The sequence below is a fragment of the Drosophila teissieri genome, chromosome 2R, assembly GCF_016746235.2.
Source record: "Drosophila teissieri strain GT53w chromosome 2R, Prin_Dtei_1.1, whole genome shotgun sequence".
Lineage (NCBI taxonomy): Eukaryota > Metazoa > Arthropoda > Insecta > Diptera > Drosophilidae > Drosophila > Drosophila teissieri.
This window is the reverse complement of record NC_053030.1, coordinates 17,588,049-17,601,628: the sequence shown is the minus strand read 5'-3', so window position 1 is coordinate 17,601,628 and position 13,580 is coordinate 17,588,049. Positions and strand designations below refer to the sequence as shown.

At 44.6% G+C, this 13,580-nt stretch overlaps 2 protein-coding genes across 2 annotated transcripts; both read left to right on the top strand.

The window, feature by feature from the left end:
* The first annotated feature begins 580 nt into the window (after window positions 1-580).
* LOC122614494 (vacuolar protein sorting-associated protein 37C) lies at window positions 581-1,814 on the top strand. Its single transcript, XM_043789060.1, has 2 exons — window positions 581-641; window positions 709-1,814. Exons 1-2 carry the CDS (start codon window positions 581-583, stop codon window positions 1,812-1,814), a joined length of 1,167 nt encoding a protein of 388 aa, XP_043644995.1.
* Window positions 1,815-2,295: 481 nt separating this feature from the next.
* LOC122614785 (probable ATP-dependent RNA helicase ddx17) lies at window positions 2,296-3,383 on the top strand. The gene is made up of 2 exons (XM_043789439.1): window positions 2,296-2,353; window positions 2,419-3,383. Exons 1-2 carry the CDS (start codon window positions 2,296-2,298, stop codon window positions 3,381-3,383), a joined length of 1,023 nt encoding a protein of 340 aa, XP_043645374.1.
* Window positions 3,384-13,580: the final 10,197 nt, after the last annotated feature.

Sequence of the window (13,580 nt, the reverse complement as noted above, 5' to 3'; positions counted from 1 at the left end):
AAACCGAATCGATTCAATAAAATTATAATTTAGAAAATTTAAAATCCTCTCGTAGTTCTTTGTGGGTCGGGTATCATGGAAAATACATCGAAAATATCATTACCATTACTTCAAGTCTTTCTTTTTTATTTTACCGCATTTGAAATCTAACATAACATCTGCTTGCTTATGTGAGATAAGAATGAATTATACTTATTTCATTTGCATTCCCATGCTCTCTTTTGAGAACCCTGTACATATTAAGAAACATGAACCAGATCGCTTTTGACAGCTGATTTCGCCACAAAAAACCAGTTTGTTATAGTTTTAAGGCGAATGCTACATAGTAACGCGTTCATTGACTTGCGCTTTAATGTATTCAAATGAAATCATTGGCTAGATGTCGTCGAAGGCGATGATGTTGATGCTGATGTGATGGGAGCCGTCCAATATTGATTTAATTGCAATTCGTCTCCAAATGTGGTGGGACTTATGTACCGTTCGTTTTTTAGTCGCCCCGATATTAATTCTAGCGAAACGTATAAATAAAACCAGAACGGAGTAGACGCATTTTAGTCCGTTGTTGTCCAGGTCTTAGAACATGCTGCAGCTGTCACTAGCCCTGCTGCTCTTTCTGGCTCTATTTGCCAGCTTGGAAACAGGTGGGTTCCTCTCTTAGCTCACAAGCTTATTTGTAAATCATATACATATATCACCACCAACCATCAGCACCAACTTCATCGACTGGAGTTAAGCAGGAGAAATATGTGCGGGTGTATGAAATCAATGAGGAGCAGTACCAGCGGGTCTTGCAGCTGACCAAGGGCAGGAATGTTATATCAGAGGCCCGGCTGATCAACGGAGGCTTTGCCACCGTGAGTGACACCTTGAGCTCCGGATGGAACTCCCTTCTGCGGATCGTGGGCCTCACCACCCTCAGCAGGGCCGATGAGGCCGAGAAGGTGGACTTCGATGGTCAGCCCTTGTGCGTGATCAAATCTCGCGAGGGAGAGGGCAGGGAGGAGGACGTGACCTCCGCTAGAAGCTCGGCCAGGGACATCGAAGCCGAGGAAGAAGATTCCGCCATCCACTGCATAGTGGTGCTCAAGAAGGATGGCGAGTTTGAGCTCCCAACCCTGGATGCTCATCCAAACTACGCCCAGTATTGGAACAAACCAGAGACGTCTAACCCTGTCGAGGAAGCCCCTGTTCCCAACCAGTCCTCGGAAGTTATCAAGGAGGAAGAGGCAGAGGAGACCACGACACCAGCGCCATTGAAAAAGAAAAAGGTTAACAAAAGCACTTATCCAAGGGCAGGCACTTTGGCGGACGACTCTGAAAGTTTCCGGCAATATGGCTACCCTCCAGTGCAGCCCCAATATGGAACCCCCTATCCGCCAGCTCCCTCCTATGGTGGCTATCCGTACAGTCCCTATCCCAATCCCCTGCCTTACCCGAACCCTCAGCCATATGGACCCCAACTACCGTATGCACCATCGCCATATGGGCAATCTCCTTATGGACAATCTCCCTATGGACAATCTCCCTATGGACAATCTCCTTATGGACCGTATCCCCAACAACCCTATGGTCCCCAGCCCCCCATTGGTCCTTACGGTCCGCAGCCCTATGGAAACTATGGATATCCCTACTTGGATCAGAACCAGTTGGCTCAGGTGAATGCCATTAAGGAAATAGAGAAACTCGAGGCTGACGACGACCAAGAAGAAGATGAGGACTCCTACGAGAACGAAGATGAAGATGACTATCGCTATAAGAACCGTTTATACTCCTACAATCCCATGTACCTCCAGCAATCTTATCTTAACCAATAAATAGACAAACTAAATACACATTATGGTTTTATTATCTTAGTAAAGAGCAAGTTTGGGATTCACTTTAGTTAGAAGTTTCTGGGAATTTATCTTCTTGTGATTATACTAATCTACCTCGTGGATTATGAGTAATTTCTCTGGAGCATCGGTCTCCTTTGCGAGTTCGACCAAAAGAAATTATGTTATCATTCAATCAGCAAAGCGAGCATAGCTAGTCATGTTTCTGTATACAACTCATTAATTAAACGAGTTTTGGGCAGGGCGAGATCACGATGAAGAACTGGGTCAACGCGTAAATTATGGAGATTGAAGTCGATTAGTGCTTAGCTATAACTGTATATGAGCAGTTTGGGTTGATCCATTTGAATGACAATGCCGATAGGGAATTTCGGTTCGTCAAGTCATCAACTTGTCGGCAGCGAAAGACTTTTGAAATATATAAGCTAGGGAACAGAGCAAAAGAAGCTTATTCGCAATCGCCATGAAGTTCTTAACAGTTCTTGCGCTGATCGTTCTCTGCGCAGCTGCGGCTCAAGCTGGTGAGGTTTTCTCAAATATAATTAATCCTGGCAAAAAGGATGCTAATGATCTACCCACATGACAGGCTCGAGTCGTCCGCAGCTGGTGCGTCTGCATCAGGTGACCCGGCGGGAGTACAACGAGCTGCTCCGGCTCGCCCAGGGCAAGGAGGAGGTATCGGAGGCCCGTTTGCTCAGCAGCTCGATTGCTGGCATCAAGGGATTGGCGTCTGGCTTCGCCGCTGGCAACTTCATTCCCGCTATCTTCAGTTCCGGTTCCAGGGATCAGCCCAAGAAGGGACGTCCACTCTGCGTGATCTCCACCAATGACCTGGACCAGGATCAGGACCGGCGCTTGGGTCGTGTGGTGAGCATTGAGTATGAGCCCAACTCCGACTCCAGCTCCAGCTCCAGCTCCGGATCGGGATCAAGCAGTGGAAGTGGCAGTGGAAGTGGTCATGGAAGCAGTGGTCATGGCAGTGGTCATGGCAGTGGTAGTGGAAGTGGCAGCGATGACGACGACGATGATGTGACCACTGTCAACTGCATCCTTGTGGTCAACGGCACCGACACCACCACAACCACCACCACCACCACAACTACGCCAAAACCAGGACACGGACATGGACATGGGCACGGACATGGTAGCGGACACGGTAGCGCACCAGGTGGCTATTACCCACCTCCTCCTCCGTACTATTCTCCCTACTATGGCTACCCACCGTACTACCCACCCTACCCCTACCCAGCACCACCACCACCACCAACACACAAGCCATCGCATTCCAGCGGAGACAAGCGATCGGTGGATGACGAGGAGGAGGCGGGTCGTCTGATCGATGCCTACAACGGATTCTACTACCAGCCAGAGGGCTTCAACCCGCGGAGTGGCAAGTATTCGAAGGTCAGCCAGGATACGTCGGCCTATCAGCCAGCCAGCTATCCGCAGCAGGAGTATGCCAACACCTATCCCAAAGTGGTGCGCAACTACGGACTGACCCATCCTGCTCCTGTCTACGTGCGATCGCCACAATTCGATCAGGAACATTAGAACAAGCTGTCTGTAGAGAAATGAATATAACTTTTGAATAAAACGAACTAAATTATTAAATACGCCAGGGTTTTCAGTGATAGTTGTGTTCATATTCGAATGTATCCTTTTATATCAGCTATAGTGATACTTCAGGATTAAAACATGCTTTAATTGAATTTAGTAAGCCTGGAAACCTTCAGAGAGCCATCAATCGCAGACGCATGTGCCCTCATAATTGGACTCCGAATTGAGTGGCAGAATCGCTCATTTGTTGCATGTTTGTGAGAGATGAGGCAGTGGCAGTGGCAGTGTGTGTGTGCTCGCGTGCGTGTTTGATCAAAAGTGTTACAAGGTCCTGCCACTAACAATGCCAGAAAGAAACGCAACGTAACGTTGATCTAGGCAACACAACAGAGCCACCGTGTAAACAAGCAGCATTACACTTTCCTCTGCCACACAAACAGACAAACACACGCACGCACAGAGGAGTATTGAGGCACAACGACAATTGAAAGTGTAACACATCGTTGCCTTTTGTAGAGCTGCCACTGCAGCCTCTTTACTGCAGTTGCACGGCAAAAAAAGGAATACACAAATATTGTCTTGGGACATCGAAACAGAAGTCCAAATAAAAAAGATCTGTTCTGCAGCTTTGGGCACTATGTACATTGCATAGAACATTGCTTTTGGAACAGTGTTATTTAAGTTGAGAATGATTTTTTTCAGTGCACAAACTGATAGGCGGATAGTGACACACAGTCATGCGCTGGCGAAGGACAAGTAACGCACAGGCATAAAAGAGAATAAATTAAAGAACAACTCAAAATAACCGCGGGGCAATTGGCAGTGGTGCCTCGCATGTGGGCGGTGCAGCCTGCATGGGCGGAATGGGCGTGGCGATTTGAACGCCCAGTCGTAAGTGCATCGATGGCAGTGGGAGGGTGGGATTGTGGGTGGTGGGTGATGGGTGGGGTGGCATAGGGTGATACGGTCGCCTTTGGCTTCATTGCGATTTTAGCCTGAGCCTGTCATGCTGCCACGCCCCGTGTACCGCCTACGAACAGCCGCCCACACCCACACAGAGTGTTGTGTCTATGCACTGCAAAATAATTACTTTCATATCCTGCGGCAATTAAATTCATTTAGTTTGCCACCAATCTCCCCAGCACTCTGATTAAGACATTCATCCCGCTCCGCATTCAACGGCTTACGCTTGTGGCTTTTGAACCCAACTCATAGCCATAGTGGCAACCACCCCCCGCCACCCTCAGTTTGGCCACCCGTTTTGGCCACCGCTCCTCCATTTCGGCCTTCGTCTGGCCAAGCAACTCTAAACTATGTCAACTGTTAACTTTTCCTTTCTATTTTTGTGCTATTTGTTGCGCGCTCGTTGTTTTTGCAGCCGCTGGCATTCCGCTCCTTTGGCCTGCATGTTTTTCAAGGACTCTACATAGTTTATCCAGCAACATCAAGCACACCCACGCACAACCAGCCATCACGCACACACACACATACACACTCATATACACACGCATTTAAAGGACGAAAATGCTTGTAACTGCCATTTTGGACATGGCTGAGTTGAATGTAAGCAAATTGCTAAGAGCACTGCAAGTGTGTTGCTCAGACAGATACAAAAAGCAAAAAAGCAGAACGGAATGGCCCTAAAATTGCTCTCCTCAAAAATGCACTAAAGTGTTGCCAAAGAAGTTGTTAACGCCAATGGAAAATCGAGGGAGCGTATAAGCGATTAGTTGTGGCTTAAAATAAGGGGATTTTATGGCAAAATGGAAAATTATTCATAATAGTAGATTTAAATTACTATTTTGGGCCCTAAATAAATCAAATTAATTGCTTATATCCGATCTAATGGAATTAAACTTCTCATTGCACATAAATCAGACAAAGATATCCATAATCGTATAATTTGATGAGGTTTCATAAGTGCTAGTTATATTCTATAAACTTTTCCATTTCAATAACTATTATTTCAATAATTATTAACTGGATTATTTGTAGTGCTACTGCTTATTTCAAATGGTCTTATAATCCAAAGTTTGTTTAATACACGACTGTATTTGTATTTGTTTTTGGTTTTGGATTTCCACAAGTGGTTATTGCATTGATGAAGATGAATTAGGTCCTGAATAATTTCTGGTGGCAAAAGTCAGGCAGCTGCCTCAGCACCTCGTAATCATCTTCATCGTGTAAATGTCAATTTAACGGAATATTAATGCAAGTACGCCATTGCAAAGAAACACCCTCACACACATGCAAACACCCACCCATACACATGCACACACCCATACTCATGCAGAAGCATACGTCTTTGATGGCAACGGAAGTGCGCACACAAATACACGCTCGAGTGCCATTTTGTTAAGGCGCAAAAATTGATAAGTGCCTTGTGGTTACTGCGGTCTTTGGTGGCCATTAACACGAAGCAATGCCACGGAAGGGGGCATGAGGTGTGGTACAGTGAACACCCAATACGCCACCCACACTCGCAGAAGGATAATAAAATGTGTTCCATAAGAGGCTGCATAAGGGAGCAGAAGGGCGTTATTTGCACGTCAATCAAACATGGCGTCAAATAATCATTAACAAACTCACGCACACACGCACACAAACAATGGTGTGATTTAAGGATTTTTAAGGAGTGGCTTGCATGTGATAAGTGTGTGTGCGTGTGTGTGCGATTGTGTGTGTTTGTGTTTGCTGTCATGTAGTTGTCCCTGACATTGGTTTTGCTTGCTGTTGATTTGGTGGCTTAACTGATTTGTGGTTGCCGAAGCTTCGAGGGAAGCCGCCGCATCTGGATCTGCTGATAAATGCCACATTGGCTGGCATTCAACTGCGGAAACCGACCATAACCGCTTGAATGAGGCCTTGAAATTGCGTCAGTACATACTGACTGTAATTAAGAACGAGTGATACGAAATGCTTTCTGTACTCAAAAATGTGATCATTTTAAAAAATCAAACTATTGCTAGCACATTTTATTATTTTTAGCATTTTAAGTTTTAACGTACATACTAAACTGAAACACAATTTCCAATTTTTGAAGAGCATCCTGTTTTTTTTTTCGGCTGCACGCCTGCCGTTGGCATTTAATAATCACTTGTCAACTCGTGCAAGCTGAAAGCCCCGATTGGCAATTTGGTATCGATTCCCCCCCATCACCTTTTTGGAACACTAACCAGTTTACCTGGGCCAACTCGAGATCGAGATGGAGCATGGAGCATGGAGCATGGAGATGGAGACCTGAAACGTATGTTCGCAGCACTAACGAGCTGTGATTTTTCTTGCCATCAGCAGGGCCTGAATGGAGTGACTGCAAGTCAATGCGATTGGCGTCAATTAAGTGCCATAAGCGACACAATAAGCCGTCAGTCAGTCCGTCGGTCCTTTGGTCCTTCAGTCCTTCAGTCCTCAGTCCTTCAGTCCTTCAGTCCGCCATCCGGCCGGAGTTTAACGCTCTTCAGCTCACTCCGGCTTAGTTGGGCCCCGGCTTTTGACACACTTTCGAGCGGCAGCAGTGGCAGCAGTGGCAGAAGCAGTAGATTGATTGGCGCCACTCAATTGGCAACCTTTTTGGCCTGGTCTGTTATAGTATGGTATGGTTTGGTATAGTATGGTATGGTATAGTTCGGCTGGGTTGAGTACGGCTGGGTGTAGCGGCTTTGGTTTACCGATGACTTCATGTGCAGCATCGTTACACGCATCGCTTACCAGCATCCATCGGCTTGCTTTTTCCTCCGACAAGCGATTAGAATAAATTGCAACAAGCTGGCAAAACGACAGGCCTCCAGATTGCGTGTGTTCGATGGTTTCTGCTCCTGATTCCCAATACCGATTCAGAGACGTATTCGTATTCGTATATTCAGATACCGACCGATTCGAGCTCAACGGTATGCATTTGACACGAGTGCCGATTTCTGCCTCAATAATTTACCCAATATCTCAATGTGTATCTCAAAAGTTCTCGAAACTCGAGTGCGTCAGTGTGGGCGGGTGAGTGTAATCAATTTTAGTGGCAACGCAAAGTTTTTCAATGCGCTGCCATTCAATTAAAAATTTGTGCAGAACTTTATTTTGCTGTTAAGTGGCAATCTACATGCATCCCCACACTCTCCATCATACCCACCATATATAAATGGGATGGGGTGTGCACTATTGGTACTACGGGGGGATATACTATATGTATATTCGTTTGCTGGTTTTCCGCATCGCACATCGCGCACATCTGTAAATACAACTATAAATGGCTTTGAAGAGTTTCTCTTTTTGGCTTTTCCTTTTTTTTTTATGGTTTTTGTTTGGGTTGATTTATGTGTACATGCCAGTCAAATTGATGAATTGCCTTTGAAAGACGATCAAATAAAATCACAAGCGAAGCGAAAGGGGCAAAGGACCCCCAGCCTTATAAGTTGTGCGATAAATTTCAGTTACCCATTTAACCGGCAAGAAAACTGTAGCAATTAATTCCAATGAAACTTCATATTCTATCAAAATTGCCTAGTTTAAAAATATAATATTTATTGGTTGGTTTTAAGTAATAGCTTTTCACACTGCTGACAGGGAAAAATTTCAATTTCGTTTGAGGCCTAACTGTGGTGTCTGTTGTTTGGAGGAAGACAACAAATGTGATATTCTATGCATAAGTTAATCAAAATTTGTTTAGCAATGCACAAGACCAACTCGCACACATATAAGCCTCTTGAAAAATGACATCAAACCTGGATAAAAAGCAATAGCAGCAGATGACGACGAAATTGAAAAATAATAACAAAAAGTTGCCCTGGCAGCCGTCGTTGTATCTCGGTATCTCAGTATCTCAGTATCTTGGTATCTCGGCTCTAATTTAATGCGATGAGTTCTCGGTGTACTTTTTGTTTTTAATTTATCCAGCAGCCCGCAGCACTTTCCCCACCTACCATCGGCTTTCCCCATTTTCCTGGTTTTCCTCGAGCACCTGTCTCCATTTGAGCTGCTGCCATTATTCAATCTGTTGGCCGTCATAGTTGCTGATTCTACTGCTGCTGCTGCTGGTGATGTTGGTGTTTTTGCTGTCGGGATCTTGTTTGTGTTTATGTTTTAATAAAACAGTGCCTCCCCTCATATCACCCCTTGCCCAATACCCAACCCCCCCGCTCGCAGATGCTGGCAAAGTCAAGAGTAAGTCATGAGTAAATCTTATTATTTTATCCTTTGTTATTGCATTCTCGATGGCTTTTCCCGTGCAGGCTTAGGATTTGGTCCTTGCTTCTTGGTAGTTGGTAGTGCTTGGTGCTTGGTACGACCCCCTCCTTATCCTTATCCTTTTCCAACCCCCCAACCCCCTGCCGCTGTTATCATAAATCTGCATGCTGGCGAGGCATGTTTCGACTGCTCCGAGTTCGGCTCTCAATCCGATCCCGATGCAAACAACGTCATATGTCAACTGCATCAATATTTGCATTTTGATTGAAACTTACAAGGAGGCAAAAGTCTGTCCCAATTTGCATATCCTTCCTTCCCTGCCAATCTGGCTCCAGCTCGAGCACTCTCTGCGCCAACATTTCGTCCCTAATCCCCGGCCAACAAGCAGCTTAAATGGCTTTAAGATGCGACTGCTGGTCGAAAGGGCGACTAGTCGGTTGGCTATTTATGTCTAAATTGGCAAATAGCAAATGGTGATGGCCGAAATGCAGTTTTGCTGTTAATTTCACTTACAACGCACATTAAATGCAGACACTGCAGCAGCAGGAGCAGCAGCATCATCGGCAGCAGGAACATACTGCATCCTCAATCCTGCAGCAAAACCACCCACAGGAGCCAACAAAAAGCTGTTTGTCCATAATCAGTGCAAAGTGCAGTTGCAGTTACCCAATTCGCATGGTGTGCGAATGGGGGAATCCCCGACTTTTGGCCATTTCGGTTTTGCCTGCCAGTCGTCGCCATCGCCATCGCCATCGCCATTGCCACTGCCAACGTAGTTGTAGTAGATGTCGTTGTCGCTCCCATTGCCGTTGTTGTGCCAAATTAGGTCAAAATGCGTTCAATTCCGCACGAAATGTCAAAATAAACAAGTTAGCCAACGGCCAAACAGCCTGGCTTCCACGCAGAGATGAGTGTCTGGCTGCAGTACAGATTCGCTTCTCCGGAAAAATCCGCAAACCAATTGTTACATAGTGCATGTGCCTATGGAAGTTAACTGAACTAAGTTGAAGATGCTGGAACAGATGGTTGATGAACAATTAACAAAAATGGTTTCAGGATAATTATAGTTTGCTATGCAACTATGTATGAAACTTAGACTTATAACTTATACCCAACTTAAGCTTGAATCATTAGCAATTAGACGGGCTCGCCAGCAAATCGAATTGAGACGCTCTCGATCGCCAGAGTGGCTGGCTTAATGGCCAGATCGGAATACGCAGCTGCAGTGGCCAATGGGCAGGTATTGCAATTAATTGGCACTTGCATATGGCAGGCATTCAAATGGCCAAGTCGCACAGCCTGCAGGAGAATTGGCGCAAAGTGGGCACATTTTGGAGGCTGAGACAGACACATGCCCAACAATAGTGCTATAATTTCGTTTAATTAAGCCTAGGCCAAGTCCCTGTGCCCCACTGCCTGTGTGTGTATGTGTGAGTGTGTGTGAGTGAGTGAGTGTGTGAGTGAGTAGTGTGTGAGAGTGAGTATGTGTGTGTGAGTAAGTATTGCATAATCCCAGTACAATGGCAGCGTGGAGGAGGTTTAATTTGAGAAGGGAAATGCCGGGACAACAACAGCAACAGCAACAGCTGCATTTCATTACAATTTTTCAATTACTATTAACTTGATGCGGCCTCATTACAGGACTCTGCGTCGCGTCCTTTCCCTTTGGCTGGTTTATCGTAATTAATTTTGCGGCTTCTGCTTGTCTCGTGTTTCCCTGCCCCCCCTTCATTTCCTACCCTCTTCTACTCTCTCCTACCCACCTACTGCTCCTTGGCCTTGGGCAGACATTTCATTAGGAAAATTGTTTATTAAAAAATAAATAGAATTAAACAATAAGCAAGAAGCAAATGGCCAGGACGTCGCTGTCGTCGCTCCAACTTTTCCTTTGCATGCAAAGTCACGCCCCCTTTGCTACCGCCGCCCCCTTTTTCAGCCTGTAAGTTGCGCTTATCACGGAGCATAATCATAAAAAGTTATGCGCTCGCTAATTTGATTAATGGCATTTCCTTGGCCGCAATCCAAATTCATAATGACTGTGCTCGGGCTAGGAAATTATTATTACTTCTAATTACAACGAGACAACTTCATTAGGACACTGTTACTGCCCCGCCCCCGTCCTCCGGATAAAAAATAAGACAAACCGAGTATCCAGCTGGACATTAAACCAATCGCATCTGGGAATCAACGGATGTAAGTCATGGCATCCAATTACCGCCAGAAGTCGCTTTTCACTAGCTGCAAAATCAAATCCAACTTTCGCGGCTTTAATTGTTTCATCGCGAAAAAGGTAACTCAATTAAACTCAAACAATCAGTACCGTCGAAAGCCTGTGGTCATCATAAATTCCAACAAATAGGCACACAATCGAGATAAATTCCGCTTCGAACTTCATTTATACCAATGTAATGAATGCCGCGAACAATTCCAAAAAATATACGAACAAACTGTACTTTTGATAAATTCGTGCAAACACTTGGCAAAATAATCACGAACAACTAATATTCAATATGCTCAAATAATCGAATTAAAATATGTCGATTTCATTTCATCTATAAACTGAGAAACATAAATTCACATAAATACAATTATTTTTGACTGTGGAGAATTTTTTAACAAAATAAGGACCATGCAAAAAAGAGGGAAATTTAGCTCACAGCTTAATTAAAATAAATTTATTGTTGATTTTTTAATACCTACATAACTGAACTGACTGACTGAACTTTAAATATAATAAATATCCTTTGTAAATATTAGAAAATATTATTGGTTTTGCTTATTTTTATTTATTTATCGCTTGTATTGTGCCAAATGATCACGCTTCGTGGCACTGCAGCAAATAAAAAACGGAAATCACTATCTAGAAAGTCAATTTCGTGGAGGCAATGACATCAACAACTAAAGTCGTAATTGGGCTGGAAAAACCTTTTAGCTGATATTAATTATAATATATATGTTGTGCCCAAATGGAGATGGCTGATGTCTAATGCCAACTGAATTCCCGCTAAGAGCCGAAGCGGAACAAAGTGTTGCAGTAAACAATTGCTAAGTTTTGTGTCATTTCCGGCGATTGGATCAGCAAATATTTGCATGCGAGGCTACATGTCCACACAACGACTGCTAGTCCCACAATCCCTTGGCCATATATTAAACGTGAGGGTAGGTCACTGTAAAAATACCCTCATTTTGTTTAAAATAATATGTATATGATATTTGGCTTACAATGGGCCTAAATGATAAGCAAAATGCTTAGGATATAAGTTCGAAACAGTTAAACTCCAGCACTTACCACATACAATTTAGTTTCATATATTCTTCTTGTAAGGATTACATTTTCATAATATTCAACGGTACAGTGAAGCACCCTACCTAACAGAATGTGCGTTACTTAGGGCGCCGAAGGCGAGTGCTGACAAAAGCTGATTATTATGGCAATGACAAGCATATTGGTCACGTTAGCACGGAATGGCCGGCCAGCGGATGAATGGCTGGAATGGCTGGACAGTGGCATGCACTTTACAGGCTGCCCGCTCTCGGTCCCGTTAATAACTGAAACGTGCCTCAAAAAGACCGTGCCGCATTATGGGCTCGATACGCCCGGCTCGCCGCTATTTGCCAGCCGACTGCGCTTGTCAGTGACCATCATCGTTGTGACTCTATTTGGTGGGTTGGAGTGGTCATTGGTCAGGAAACTTCAGTTGTTCGTCGCATTCCTTTTTTGTTTCCTTTTTTTTTTGTTTTTTTTTGTGTTGCTCCTTGCGATTTGCGTGCGAATTCCTAGTCCCCAGTCTTGGGCTCCACTCACGTTTCCCCACTTACTTGCCCACTTCGGCCGACCAACCGGTCGTGATTATAAGCATTGCGCATCCGCCCTGTGTACAACGTACACTTAATTTAATTCCGCCCTTAAGTTGCCATTCATTCCTTCGCTCCTTCGCCCGCTAATTGCATGCATGACTATTGAATAAGTGTTCCGTTCGCTGGCCAAGTCGGGATCTAGATGCTGATTGATGCGCTGGAGCAGCCAGCCCAGCGGGGCACATAATAGCATCAGCCATAAACCCCAAAGCCAGCTGCGGGACATGCAGAACGGAACCGATGGCAAAATTGCATAATTAATCATGCGCGCATAAAAATGTCCTCTGCTGTGGGCAGCTGTCGGGTGAAGGGGGGCGGGGAGGAAAGTGTGAAAAGCGGCAACATGTTGCTGCTGTCCACCCACTAAGCGCCCAACAAACCCCTGATTTTCCCCCATTTCCCCAGCGATCAGGGCAAAAAAAAGGGGCTGGGGGAGGAAAAAGTGCAAGTTTGGCTTGGCTGGGCTGGGCTGGGGTAGCATTGCAACGTCGAACATTTACAAACAAATCAAATTTGCATCAGAATTTCATTTATCTTGTTTTGCTACTATTGTGTGGATTTTGTGCTCACAGTCCGCAGTCATAGGGAGGATCAGGATGCGGGGCAATCGGGATCGAAGGAATGGAAAGGCAGGGAACTCGAAGGACTGGAGGCGAGCAACAGCATAAAAGTGAAATTGCATTTGGCCAGTTGGAAAATCAGGAATAACAAGTGGAATAGCAGTAGCCAAAGCAAAGGACTTTTGCAATGACCTGTAAAATAGTTGGGTATATTGAATACCAGCTGAAGGTGGATTATTTCAACTATTATAGAAAGCTAGTTTGCTTAGTTAGCTAATATACCCCATTTTATAGGTACTAAGAATATCTTTTGCCGAATTTTAACGATTTCTGTGCAGCTCTCAAACTTTAAGAGCAACCTCCCACACTCGCCCACTGTACGGCCATTTATTAATGTCAAATGTTGTTTCTTTGCATAGCGAACAAAGGGAAAATGGCAGTGGACTATGCAAAAAAAAAAAAAAAAAAACTCACATAATAAATTGAGCCAGTGTCCAGAAATGACTTTAATGAAATAAAACACTGTGCACCGCATCCGGACTGGTTTTTCTATTCTATTTGTGTGCAACAAAGTTAATAACCGTTTTATGAGTCT